General features: G+C 48.3%; 1 protein-coding gene across 2 annotated transcripts in view; it reads right to left on the bottom strand.

Annotated features, from left to right (window-relative positions):
• PLCH2 (phospholipase C eta 2) overlaps nucleotides 1-14,083 on the bottom strand; it is a 250,203-nt gene that overhangs the window by 148,685 nt on the left and 87,435 nt on the right. The window contains exon 1 of one of the 2 annotated variants that reach the window (XM_056865318.1): nucleotides 637-770. The exons of the other annotated variant lie outside the window; for it this stretch is intronic. Within the exon in view, the coding sequence (XP_056721296.1) occupies nucleotides 637-679 (43 nt within the window). The 5' untranslated portion in view covers nucleotides 680-770. Of the gene's footprint in view, nucleotides 1-636; nucleotides 771-14,083 lie in introns of those variants that run through there. 2 annotated transcript variants of the gene reach the window in all.

Raw genomic sequence — 14,083 nt, 5'->3', positions numbered from 1 at the left:
CCGCTCATGTGGAAGAGTGGGGGAATCAAACCCGGTTCTCCAGATCAGAGTCCATCACTCCAAACCACCGCTCTTAACCACTACACCAGGCTGATTCCCGGTCTGTTTTAAGAACTCAAGCCTTCTGATTGGAAAGAGACTGGGTTTAATTTTAAAAGGGAAAGAAAGGAACCCTATCAGATGCCAAGACAGACTGGCTTGAAGATTGGGGGGGGGGCATTTTTCTTTTCTGTCTCTCCTCAGCGGTTGGGTTTACAAGGAGCCTGCAATAAAAATGGAAACTGCCTCTTGCGAGGCTGGAAAGTGCAAAGGCTGCCAGAGCAACTTTGGCTCTGCCTTGTTGCTTCTCCGACAGCCAGAGACTTGCTTTGGCATCGCCAGTGAGCGTGTGCGGCGGCGGGGGGGGGGGAGGAGGCTGTTAGCTGGCAACCCCAGGAAAAAACCAAGTTTCCTTTAACAGAGAGTCGGCTGGAGAGCAGTGGCTTCTTTCCGTCAAAGCCCCGAATGTCAGGTCTTTGACGAGCTGGGCTGAGATTTTTGGCAGGGCATAGCTGGATTTCGGCCACCTCGACCCCAGGAAGAGGTGCCTGGAAAGGGTGTGTGTGTGTGGGAAAACAAACAACCTGCCTCCCTTACCTTGATCCGGGCTGAGGCATCGAATGGTGTTCAGATCATCCATATTCCAGCCGGAGCGTCAAAGAGGAGGACCAGGGGGAGTCGCCGCGGCGCCGGAGGCGAGGAGCATCATTGAGCCTGGGCGAGCATCTCTGGCAAGTGCCGAGGACTGTCATGCATGCGAAAGGTCGCTTCTTGATGCCAACGCGGAAAGTTCCATGAAGATGCCGCCTCGCCCGCCCAGGTTCATTCTGGTCCACACGCAGTCGCGACAGGTAGGGGAGAAAAACGGGAGGAGGGGGGAATCGGCGCACCGAAGCTTTCAGGGATGTCACCAGCCCCTTCCTCTCCCAACCCCAGCCATCAGCCACCTGGGATAACTGGCCATTAACCCTCCAGTGCCCGCACTCCCGGCAAGGAGGCCCTCGGGTTCATTTTCAAAGGGGGGGGGAGACAAGTGATAAACAGGTGCCCAGCCAAGTGTTGTGTCCCCTCCTGTTCCCCACCCCCGAGGGACACGTTCCCTTTGAGAGACATCTGTCACCCATTTCGCACGGCGCACGCACACAAGGTTGGTTCCTGCTCCCCCCACAAAAAAAATAACAACTCTGCGATATGTTTTAACACCTCCCCTGCTTATGCATTTCCCTCCTCAGCAGCTACTGTGGCCCAGGAGGTGAAATAATTTCTTTGGAACCAGGAGATGGGGGGGGGGGGCTCTCATTTCAGCCGTGACCTCACTGGCTGGTTTGAGGCCAGGGGGTTTAAGCCTCAGCTTCCTTTTCTGCAAAATGGGGAGATGTCCTGTTCTGCTTTTGCTGGGAAGGGACAGGAATCGCAGAACTCCAAGAGTTGGCCAGAGGTGAGCAGCCAATCGCCCGTCAGTCCACAGAAATATCAAATTAAGGATTGGATCCACGGTTTGCTTGGCAGAACAGAAGGAAAGCTTCACTCCTCCTTTCCTGGTGCCACACTCAGGGGCTGTTGCTCCGTGGTAGAGCATCTGCTTGGCATGCAGAAGGTCCCAGGTTCAATCCCTGGCATCTCCAGTTAAAGGGATGAGGCAAGGAGGTGATGTGAAAGACCTCTACTTGAGACCCTGGAGAGCCGCTGCCGGTCAGAGTAGATAATACTGACTTTGATGGACCAAGGGTCTGATTCAGCACAAGGCAGCTTCATGTGTGTTCATGTGAATCAGGGCCCAAAGTGCATGCTCTTCCAAAGGCGGGAAAAACTGTTGGGGAGTTCACTTGTGCATTGCCCGAAGTCACATTGAATTTGGCCCCTCACATTCCTTTGATTTTTTTGAATAGAATCATAGAGTTGGGACCACCAGGGTCATCTAGTTCAACCCCCTGCACAAGGCAGGAAATTCACATCTACCTCCCCTCAACACACACCCCCAGTGACTTTCTGGCTCAGTTCGCCAGTCCACTTAGGGATGCCCATTCTGAGTTGGGAAATACCCAGAGATTTGAGGGCAGAGCTTGAGGAGGGACCTTAGCAGGATATAATGCCATAGACTCCTACCCCCAAAGCTGTCGTTTTTTCTCCAGGGAACTGATCTTTGGTGTTTGGATATCAGGTTTAATTCTAGGTGATCTCAACAGCTAGGGTTGCCAGGTCCCTCTTGGCCATAGGCGGGAGGTTTCGGGGTGGAGCTTGAGGAGGGTGGTGTTTGGGGAGGGACTTCAATGCCATAGAGTCCAATGGCCAAAGCGGCCATTTCCTCCAGTGGAACTGATCTCTACTGGCTGGAGATCAGTTGTAATGGGAGGAGATCTCCAGCTAGTACCTGGAGGTTGGCAACCCTATCAAGAGCCCGCTTGGAGGTTGGCAGGTTGGAGGTTGGCTGAAAGGTACTTGCTAACTCTTTGGCTCTTCAGGACCGGATCTTGCCAGCTCTCGCACTCAGATCGCAAGGCCTTCCCACAACCGAAAAGGGCGCTGTTTGGTAATCCTCCTCCGTTCTCACTCAATCCTTGAATCCTAACCCTCCCTCAGATGCAAGAGAGCCACCAGTACAGAAAATGCAAGCTGTTCTCCTCGGACTATGGACTCGCTGATAATGTTTTCCAAGAGTGTATGTGTGTGTGTGTGGGGGGAGAGACTGGCAAACTGCCTTGATTTCTCTCTTCCACGAAGTAGTAACTGGAAAGGAATGGGAAGACGGCCAGCAAATGTTACAAACAGTTATGGGCTCTGACAAAAGCATCTGCTGGCCCCCAAGACACTGTTTGTGGGAAGGCAGGTGGAAATCTCTTTGATAGGATTTTTCGGGGAAAGAAAAATGCCGATGCCTGCCGGCTGCTGCCCCCAAGGTGAGCCTTGGGCCCTCTCGTGGGATTTCTCTGCAAGAGACGACCCAGAGAAGATGAAGGTTGGCAACCCTAGGCCTGAGCCTTTTTTTTTTTTTGTAAAATGCAACCAGTCACCATATCATGTCCATGCAAACTAGAGAGCCTGTTTGCAGGAGAGATCCTACGAGAGGGGAAATTAATGTGAAAGAAACCCCAAGGAAATATTTCAACGTGCCAAGCTGTATTATACACTACCCAGAGGCAGTACTTCAGGGCTTCGTTTCCTTTAGTTTAGAGACTTGGGGCATCTTTGTAGAATTTGTTTCCTTTTCAAATAGGGTTGCCAGGTCCCTCTCCGCCACCAGCGGGAGATTTGGGGGTGGAGCCTAAGGAGGTCAGGGTTTGGGGAGGGGAGGTTCTTCAATGCCATAGCAGGAGATCTCCAGCTAGTACCTGAAGGTTGGCAACCCTGTTTTCAAATCTAGACGCAGAGTCCAAGTGGAGGCAAAGAAGCTTTTCCACAAGGCCACAGATCTACCACCCCCGTATCAGATCACCACAGGGAGAACCTGGATCCAAAGTAGGGTTGACAGGTCCCTCTTCGCCACCAGCGGGAGGTTTTGGGGGTGGAGCCTGAGGAGGGCGGGGTTTGGGGAAGAGTCCAATTGCCAAAGCGGCCATTTTCTCCAGGGGAACTGATCCCTATCAGCTGGAGATCAGTTGAAATAGCAGGAGATCTCCTGCTACTGCCTGGAGGCTGGCAGCCCTAATCCAAAGGTGTTTCTCCAGCCAACTTTCAGCTCATTTACGCTTTTTGCAAAACCCTTTTTCGCCCTTGTATGTGTCAGCGGGCCTGCTGTTGTACCGTTGAGCCCTCTCTGCAAGGTGTGATGTTTCCTAAGTGGAGGAAGGGCCGTCGGGGTTTAAATAACTGCACGGGAGCTGCCCTGCGGCTGTTTCTACCTTCTCTGGTCCTTCTCGCCAGCATCCCCAGAGCGTGGCATCATTACAACCATCACCACAGCAACCCGTCCCTGCAAGGAATGCTCATCGCCCCAGTCCCTTTGGGAGCTCCTGGCACGGAGGCTTCTGCCTTTGTTTGGTTGCCTCTCGCACCTTTGGCGGGCCTTTTTAACAGCGAGCTCTCGATGTCAGGGATTTGTGGGGGGGGGAGCTCACCTCGCCTATAATGCAGCGCTCTGCAGAATCAGTGGTAAACAACAGCTCTGTAAAAGAACGGGAAGGATATGGGAAGAATTTGGAGCTATAAGGACCCTGCTTACTTCCAGGGGACGTCTAGGATCGCCAACCTCCAGGTACTACCAGGAGATCTCCTACTGTTATAACTGATCTCCAGCCGATAGAGATCAGTTCACCCGGAGGAAACGGCTGCTTTGGCCATTGGACTCTATGGCATTGAAGTCCCTCCCCTCCCCAAACCCTGCCCTCCTCAGGCTCCGCCCCAAAAACCTCTGCCAGTGGTGAAGAGGGACCTGGCAACCCTAGGGACATCAGTAGTGGGAAGAAGCCTTTGGAGCATCCTTAATCGGCATCAAACAGAGCCTCAGATTTCGTGCAAAGAGGGGATGCGGCGAAGATCTGAAAGTATGCAGCTGTGCCTAATTGAGCCCTAAGAGACTGAGCTATGAACCAGGAAGCCCCCAGCTTGAATCCCTGAGGCAAGAGAGCTGTCTCTCACTTAGTCCACCCCAATCAGCCTTATGGGGATGTGGAATGGTATAGTATGGCCCAACCTTATCAGATCTTTAAAACTACACATGAAGCCAGCTGGGCGACCTTGAGCTAGTCACAGCTCTCTCAGCCCCACCTACCTCACAGGGTGTCTGTTGTGGGGAGGGGAAGGGAAGGTGATTGTAAGCCAGTTTGATTCTTCCCTAAGTGGCAGAGAAAGTAGGCATATAAAAATCAACTACTACTCCTTCTTCTAGAAAACAGCAAGCCAGAAGGAACATTGGCCTGGCTTGGTATCAGGCAAATTAATACTTCCAGCTACCCTAAGGCCTTCGAGCTGGTGAACAAGGAGTCGTTGACGTTTCCTCCCACCCCTTTTGTTTTCCTTGGGCCCGGCTGTTCTTGCAAAGCATGCAAAATTAAATTTGGGACGTATGAAAAGCTAAACAACCTCCTTGGGAGACAGCGAAGCAAAAAACCAAGATTGAGGAAGCAGTCAGAGGAAAAAGGAGTCTGGCGCGAATGAATTATCTACACCAAAATAAAGCAACAGGTGGGGCAAGACCCCTCAGCAACCTTTCAAAAACCTCATAAGCGATCATGCCATGAAGAAATAATTAGATCCTTTTCTCTTTTTTCTTTTTTAAGCACCATACCAGCATCGGGAGCATGACACACAAACCATAGCAGAGCTTCCTGTGATATACAACGTTCATGGAATATATCATATTGACCTTGATTGTCTTCTTAGATGCGTCACCTGAATTACTCGAAAGAGTCACATTCCACAGTCCATAACATCTAACACCAGATATAACATAGGAAAACATAGTTCTTAGGATGCCTGACGTTACAGCCAGCATGGTGTAGTGGTTAAGAGGAGTGGACTCTAACCTGGTGAATCTGGTTTGATTCCACACTCCTCCACATGAAGCCTGCTGGGTGACCTTGGGCTAGTCCTAGTTCTTTCTGAACTCTCTCAGCCCCACCTACCTCAAAAGGTATTTGTTGTGGGGAGAGGAAGGGAAGGCGATCATAAGCCAGTTTGAAAGAACACCAGTGTATAAACACCAACTTCTTCTTCTCCTTTTCATGCATCTTGGAAATGTCCCATAGTTCATTTTGATTGGCCGCCTGGTCAGCCACACACACCAAGCAGCAGCAGGTAATTTGGTGTGGAGGAACTGGCTTGGGCGGCCAATCAAAAGCAAGAAGAAGAAGATGGTACTGAAGCAGAAAAAGAGTTGGTTTTTATATGCTGACTTTCTCTACCACTTAAGGGAGACTCAAACCATCTTACAATCAGCTTCCCTTCCCCTCCCCACAACAAACACCTTGTGAAGTAGGTGGGGCCGAGAGAGCTCTACAAGAGCTGTAACTTGCCCAAGGTCACCCAGCTGGCTTCATGTGGAAAAGTGGGGAAACAAATCCAGTTCACCAGATTAGCCTCTGCCGCTCATGTGGAGGAGTGGGGAATCAAACCTGGGTCTCCAGATTAGAGTCCACCGCTCCAAACCACCGCTTTTAACCACTACACCACAGTGGCTAGAGAAGTTGGGGGTGTGATGATCACATTGAAGCTCATGCTCTGAGTAAAAGGCATGTGAATTTAGCTACCATCTCTAACTTCAGCTTTCTCCCTTCAAAAAGAACCCTTGGATGACCACCTGGAAAGACAGCTGGGGGAAGGGCCCAGAAACACCACGTTTAACATATTTGGGTCTTGCATGAGGCCAAGCGCTTTCTACTCACAGTGTCAAATCCTACTCCTGTTTGTCCCCAAATACAAAGCTCAGTAAATAAATAAAGCAGCCATCTGCACGGTTGGACTAAATAATTCTTCATTTGCTGCCTGGCCAAGAGAATGCTAAACTGAAATAACAGAGGAACGATCGAGAGGCAGATTATACCTTTTGCGCCAGTCGCTGTGATTAAGGCATCTCATCTGGAGATCGCATGATGCCCCATGATATTATTAATTCATTTCAAAATTCTAATCCCGTCAATGTTCTTTCTGGGTATGTAAAAAAATGGCGCTCTGCCGTTTTTGAGACTGAAATGCCATCAATTAATCATCATTTGGCTGCCTGATGACTGAGCAGTTTACAAAATGGATGGGAAAATAAACCACGTCCGCTGAAATGATAACCTGCCAGGCCCCTGAGGACTGTTAATTTCCGGAGCCCCATCTTCCTCTACGGTGATGCGCCCAAGACCTGGACCGTCTTCAAAAGAAGGGGGGAAACCTGCACCTGTTCGCGGATGAGGGACCCAAGACGTCAGTGATACCTCTACATCAGACCAAGGTCCAGCGAGTCCAGCATTTGGTTTCCAACAGTGGCCAGACAGATGGTTCTGGGCAAACACAAGCAAGGCACAAACCTGATAACCTTTCCCCTCCTCCACATGAGTGGCAGACTCTAATCTGGTGAACCGGGTTGGTTTCCCCACTCCTACACATGAAGACAGCTGGGTGACCTTGGGCCAGTCACAGTTCTCTCTGAACTGTCTCAGCCTCACCTACCTCACAAGGTGTTTGTTGTGGGGAGAGGAAGGGAAGGTGATTGTAAGCCGGTTTGAATCTCCTTAAAAGGTAGAGAAAGACGGAATGTAAAAACCAACTCTGATCGGGAGAACCAGGTTTGATTCCCCACTCCTCCACACGAAGCCAGCTGGGCGACCTTGGGCTAGTCACAGCTCTTAGAGCTCTCTCAGCCCCTCCTACCTCACAGGGTGTCTGTTGTGGGGAGGGGAAGGGAAGGTGATTGTAAGCCAATTTGAGTCTCCCTTAAGTGGTAGAGAAAGTTGGCATATAAAAACCAAGTCTTCTTCTTCTTCTTCCCTGTTGGCTTTCCCCCGAGAACTCTGAGGTTCACCAACTTTGAACATGGAGTTCCATCTAGCCATCACAGCCATTGATGGATTGATCCTCCACAAATGTGTCTAATCCTTTCCAAAAGCTATGTCAACCAGCAACCAACACTACATTTCGAAGTAGGGAATCACATTAGAGTTGCCAGCCTCCAAGTACTAGCTGGAGATCTGCTATTACAACTGATCTCCAGCCGATAGAGATCAGTTCACCTGGAGAAAAGGACCACTTTGGAAATTGGTCTCTATGGCATTGAAGTCTCTCCTCTCCCCAAACCCCACCCTTTTCAGGCTCCGCCCCCCAAAAACCTCCCGCCGGTGGTGAAGAGGGACCTGGCAATCCTAAATCACATGCATGAAAAGGAGTCGTTCTCTGCTCCCTTTCATCTCCTTTGGGGGCCTTTGCACCAAATTCATTTCCTCCCCCACGCCTTAAAAATCCTGTTAACGTGGAGAATTGCGATGATGCACAAGAAACCTATTGGGCGTCTTTTATTTATGCTTTCCCCCACTGTGCCATGCCAGACAGCCTCCAAAGAGAAGGGCTGCTCATTATAGCTGGAAGCGAAACGTTTTTCTTTCTCTCTCTCTTTTTTTTTGCAGAAATTGACCTGAGAAATATGGCAAGGGATGATGTGCATGCAAATTTGGAATCCATCATGCCAAGCAGAGGAAGGGCTATTAAAAGAACATAATATGATGGACTCTCTACCTCTCTCTTTCTCTCTCCTGGATGCAATTTACCTTGCTCACCTGCCTCCGGAAAGCAGTTCCATCCCCCTTTGCAAAAACAAACCTGATGTGCTTCTTACGGCAATGTAGATTTTATGGCTTCTCCTACCCCGCCTGGGTCTTTGACTCGTTTTCCTCTTGGAGGATGATATTAAATGCGTTCCGTCTTTCTTTTTCTTTCTTTTCTTTATTTCCCCCATGAGAGTAATCTTCTGAAATTTTTACGGTTATTTACAGGGGACCTTGGGTAACACTTAGCCTTCTAAGCGTGGACTATGGGCATCGTAACCAAGGCACGATATAAAAAGAAAGATATTATTTACCCCCTTGCGAGAATCAGAATGAGTAAACTCAAAGCAACTTTGATAGCTCAGCAGGAGGTGGGGGGGAAGAAACAGACTAAACTTTCCCCTTCTTCCAGTTGGATAGACGCTTCAAACCCTCACTATTCCAGGAGGGCTTCCTGGTGGGAAGAGCGCTATTTCCCAGAATGTGTTTATTAAACAAAGCTGGCTCAGGTTTCTTTTGCCAAATGACTTTTTTTAAAAAGATGAGAAAAGACAGTCCAGAGATTCAGCATACATCCCATTATTCATCCCCGTGGAGAAAAGATTCAAGACTTTACCAGCGTTTTGTTTGTTTGTTTAACTCGGTGGGGTTCGAGCACAACGACGAAAGACATTCCAGGTTCTTCTGCTCTCCTGAAATACCCTGAACCTGCAGTGGACCATCAGTTATCATAGAGGAGGTGTCCAGAAGGACCATGAAATGGGACTACTGTATAACAGGTTCTCAGATGAAAATATATTTCTGCCATCAAGTTGACTTATGGCGACCCCGTAGGATTTTCAAGACAAGATACATTCGGAGGTAGTTTGCTATTGCCTGCCTCTGCATAGCAACCATAGATTTCCTGGTGGACACCCATCCAAGTACTAACCAGGGCCAACCCTGCTTAGCTTCCGAGCTCTGATGAGATCGGGCTAGCATGAGCCATCCAGGTCAGGGCAGATGGGACAGTAGCGGTTTGCCATTGCCTGCCTCTGTTTAGTAACCCTGGGTTTCCTTGGTGGTCGCCCATCCAAGTACTAACCAGGGCCAACCCTGCTTCTGAGATCTGACAAGATCAGGCTAGCCTGGGCTATTCAGGTCAGGATAACCACTCTTAAAAATCCAGTCAATAGCCTCAGGTATAAACAAGCCTTCCAGGGGGGTGCTTATTTATGCTCTACTTTCTGCTAATTAGATCTGGCAACCTAAATTCCAGATTTCATTGACGCCGTCACACAGCTAAATTTGATTGGCTACCTAGCCCCCCCCCAATGGGCAGCAGTGATCACCACGCCTCTGAGAGACGAGGCAAAGACTGTGTAGCACGCGTAGAAGGGAAAAATCAGAATAAAGGTAGGGGAAAGTGTGTGGAACATTCCCACGTGAGGATGATCCATCGCCAACGTTCATGCCTCTGCCTTCACAGAAGCAATTAAAGCAAATCCAAGAATTCTTGACATTTGGAAGGAGCATGTGTTGATCTACACATGTCCACTCTTGCCCAGATCCCCAGCAATAGCTCATAATCATGGGAGGAGAGGAAACATGCATCTTGACTCCAGTTTATGTGCGTTTCTATGGGCATGCTGGGATACAAAATGCCAGTGCATTTCTTCCCCTTTCATCCTCTCCCTCCATAACCTCCTGCCCAGAGAGCGAATGCTGCTGAATGCATTCAGTTAGCGGCTATTGCATAACTAGAGATTAAACATTACATTAAAATATTACTTAAAACACAGTAATGGTGGTAGTCAGTTTAATGAACAGCGGGCCCAGAAAAGGAGTGTGTAACAGAATAGGGGGAGCATGAGCCTTGGTCCGAGGACACATGAACACATGAAGCTGCCTTATACTGAATCAGACCCTTGTTCCATCAAAGTCAGTATTGTTTACTCAGACCGGCAGCAGCTCTCCAAGGTCTCAGACAGAGGTCTTTCACATCACCTACTTGCCTAGTCCCTTTAACTGGAGATGCCGGGGATTGAACCTGGGACCCTCTGATTGCCAAGCAGATGCTCTACCACTGAGCCACAGCCCCTCCCCAAAGAAACAAGTATCAAGGCCTGCAGACAGAGACATTGGAAGTACTAGAGTCCCCCTGTACATTTGTGAAATGGTGGGAGAGGCTAGATTAATCTCCATTCACAAGATCTGCTCCTCTAAACCCCCTAGGAGAATTAAGGGAGTCTCAACCAAATATCTGATAGGGATGAAGCAATTTTCCCCCAGGCCAGATTGGCCAGGGTATTTTCCCCCATCTTCTGGACACAGAGTAGGGGCCACTGGGGGTGTGGAGGTAGTTGTGGATTTCCTGCATTGTGCAGGGGGTTGGACTGGATGACTCTGGTGGTACCTTCCAACTCTATGATTCTATTATTTCAAATTTCTCATCCCTGTGGTTTTGACTTGACCTCCCCATTTTTTTATTTTGCTTCTCTTTTATGTGACTCAAAACCAGTGTTACAAAACCATGTATAAAAATATAAATGAAGAAGTGGGAACCTGTGAGGGAAGGGACATCGCCCTTTCTGGTCTCTGCTGCCTCCTCCTTGTCGCTGCTTTTCTCCCCTTCATCTTATTGAATCATAGAATAATAGAGTTGGAAGGGACCACCAGGGTCATCTAGTCCAACCCCCTGCACAATGCAGGACATTCACAACTACTCCCCCCACACTCCCAGTGACTCCTACTCCATGCCCAGAAGATGGCCAAGATGCCCTCCCTCTCATCATCTGCCTAAGGTCATAGAACCAGCATTGCTGACAAATGGCCATCTAGCCTCTGCTTAAAAACCTCCTTTTACTGTCACCACTGCCTCTTCCTCGTCGCCTTTCTTCCCACGCCTTTCCACTGCTGCTGCCTCTTTCCTTCTTCTCCAACCTTGCCCTCCCTGTCACCTTGAGCTTGTCACAGCTGTGTTTATGGTGTTGCTGGGCAACCCTCAAAATGGCGGCTTAGACTTCACAACATAGCTTCATGAGATCTAATTTTTTTCCTGGAAATCCAAGAGTTTGGTGTTTGTTTTTACTTTTTTAGATTTTTCTGCCCCAGGTTTGTAAAAACACCCACCTCTATCTGAACATGGCCCCATTTTGTGGATTTTTTGATCCACTTTCTGGAGCCATGCTCAGAATTAGATATGTTGGTATAAAAAGGAAAGAAACAGGAAACACTTGTTTATCCCTAATGTCCAAGGACCCATGAAAATGTAGAGCTAAGCCTGTCTTCTGCTAGGAAGCTGTACAAAGCAAGCAGCTTTGCAAAAATAGAGTCCCTTTTCCAGCACTCCTACCTTTCACACCACTGATGGCACAGTTTCAAACCCTTCTATAAATTCTCTCCTTTTTGTCATCTGTGGGTGTCACAAAACTGTCCCCCACCAATGGGATTTTCGTTCCCATAGTTACCAATGCACCTACTTCATGTATCATACAAGGGCCCACTTTTAAACAAAGGGGCAAAAATCTGCAAAGCAAAACAATGACGAGTATTTTTTTTTAATGGAAGTAGTAAAGAATGGACCAAAGTTTGTCTTGCCAAACTTGTGGGTTAATTTTCAGGTCTTCCATAAGGAGAACAAGGCACACGGAATACAATACTGAAAGGTTCCACTAGAATATATCCACACCACAAGATTAAATCAATTTTATAACAGTCATGGATTCCCCAGAAAGAATTTTGGGAACTGTAGTTTAGTGGGGGGTGAACACATGAAGCTGCCTTACATTGTATCACACACTTGGTCCATCAAAGTCAGTATTGTATACTCAGACCGGCAGCAGCTCTCCAGGGTCTCAGGCAGGGGTCTTTCACCTACCTGCCTGGTCCCTTTAACTGGAGATGCCAGGGATTGAACCTGGAACCTTCTGCATGCCAAGCAGATGCTCTACCACTGAGCCATGGGTATCCTCATTAGACAGCCTACCTTCAGGAGAACAGTTGTTAGTATTTTCTGGGGAAAGGAGATGACTATGAAACCAGTTAAAGTCTTTGCTGTAGGTATGCCCTAAGAGAAGAAACTAAGAGAGAAAGAATGTGTGTGTGTGTGGTTAGGGAAAGGAGAAAATCAAGGACACATTTCCCCCCCCCCCTTAACTGTATTTCTGCAGCAAGAACTTTTCTTAAACATTATCTGCGACTTTCTTGGTCTCCCTTGTAACCTGCATTTTAGTCACCTGGGAAAACGATTCCTAATGATCTGCTAGGGTAAAAATAGGATTGCCTACCTCAACCAAAATTATGATTTGGGAACTTGACACAGTGCTGTTCTTGCCATTCACCATACAAAAGGAGACAATGAAGGAATGTGCAAAGAAAAACATCTATATATATGAGGTCCTCTAGGGGCAAAACAAACAAACAAACAAAAAACCCAGAGAGCAGGAAGAAATCAAATTTTTAAAATGATGCTCAAAACCATAACGCACGGAAAATGCTGAGAAGTGAAAGCGCAGCAAGAAAATTCCCGGGCACCCTGGGCGGAGGGAGCAGAATCAGCCTCTGATGTCCTTCCCATCCTCTCACAAACAGAGAGAGAGTTTGACAAATTGCAGCACCCCATTTCTGATACCGGGGGGATCCCTATCCTCCATACCATGAGACTTGACTGGAAGCTCTATTAAGAACATAAGAAAAGCCCTGCTGGATCAGACCAAGGCCTACCAAGTCCAGCAGTCTGTTCACGCAGTGGCCAACCAGGTGTCTCCAGGAAGCCCACAAGCAAGATGACTGCAGCAGCAGCAGCAATATCCTACCTGTGTTCCAAAGCACCTAATAGAATAGGTGTGCTCCTCTGATCCTGGAGAGAATAGGTATGCTTCATAAGAACATAAGAAAAGCCAAGCTGGATCTGACCAAGGCCCATCAAGTCCAGCAGTCTGTTCACACAGTAGCCAACCAGGTGCCTCTAGGAAGCCCACAAGCAAGATGACTGCAGCAGCACCATCCTGCCTGTGTTCCACAGCACCTAATATATTTGGCATGCTCCTCTGATCCTGGAGAGAATAGGTATGCCTCATGACTAGTAGCCATTTTGACTAGTAGCCATGAATAGCCCTCTCCTCCATGAACATGTAAGCCTTCCAAGTTGGCAGCCATCACCACATCTTGGGGCAGGGAGTTCCACAATTTAACTATGCATTGTGTGAAGAAATATGTCCTTTTATCAGTTTTGAATCTCTCACCCTCCAGCTTCAGCAGATGACCTCGCGTTCTAGTATTATGAGAGAGGGAGAAAAGCTTCTCCCTGTCCACTCTCTCCAAACCATGCATAATTTTATAGACCTCTATCATGTCTCCCCTTAACCTCCTTCTTCCCAAGCTAAACAGCCCTAAGAGTTTTAACCGCTCCTCATAGGGCAGTTGTTCTAGTCTAGTCCCCTGATCATTTTGGTTCCTCTTTTCTGCACAATTCTGCCTGCTGTATCTACTTCCTCTGCCTATTCGGCATTCTTTCCAAAAGCAAAGAGGGTGTTTTCTTCTTTCAATCACACATTCAATTTTCTCCCTTCTTTGTTATTATCGGTTTAAAATGAGCCTTGGCCGGTGCAGTGAGTGAAATGACAGGCTGTGTGCGGCATGGCGACTTGGTGCTCATATGCAGCCATCGACATTCATGAGCTCTCCGAGCAAGATGTATCTCTGGCCCCAATTTTAGATTTAAGACTGGGGACCAGGGGAGAGAGCTGGACTCTGAAGAATGACAACTCACGCTGAAAATATTTTAACAAGGCAACACCAAAAAGCAGGAAAAAATAGGGACAGTGATTTATTAGGGACCGGGAGGGTCTGCCCCCAGGAACTAGGGGAGATGGCCTGATGAA

Source organism: Euleptes europaea, chromosome 19 (assembly GCF_029931775.1).
Source record: "Euleptes europaea isolate rEulEur1 chromosome 19, rEulEur1.hap1, whole genome shotgun sequence".
NCBI classification, from domain to species: Eukaryota; Metazoa; Chordata; class Lepidosauria; order Squamata; family Sphaerodactylidae; genus Euleptes; species Euleptes europaea.
The sequence above is the reverse complement of the archived record's forward strand: the minus strand, read 5'-3'. Positions and strand labels throughout refer to the sequence as shown.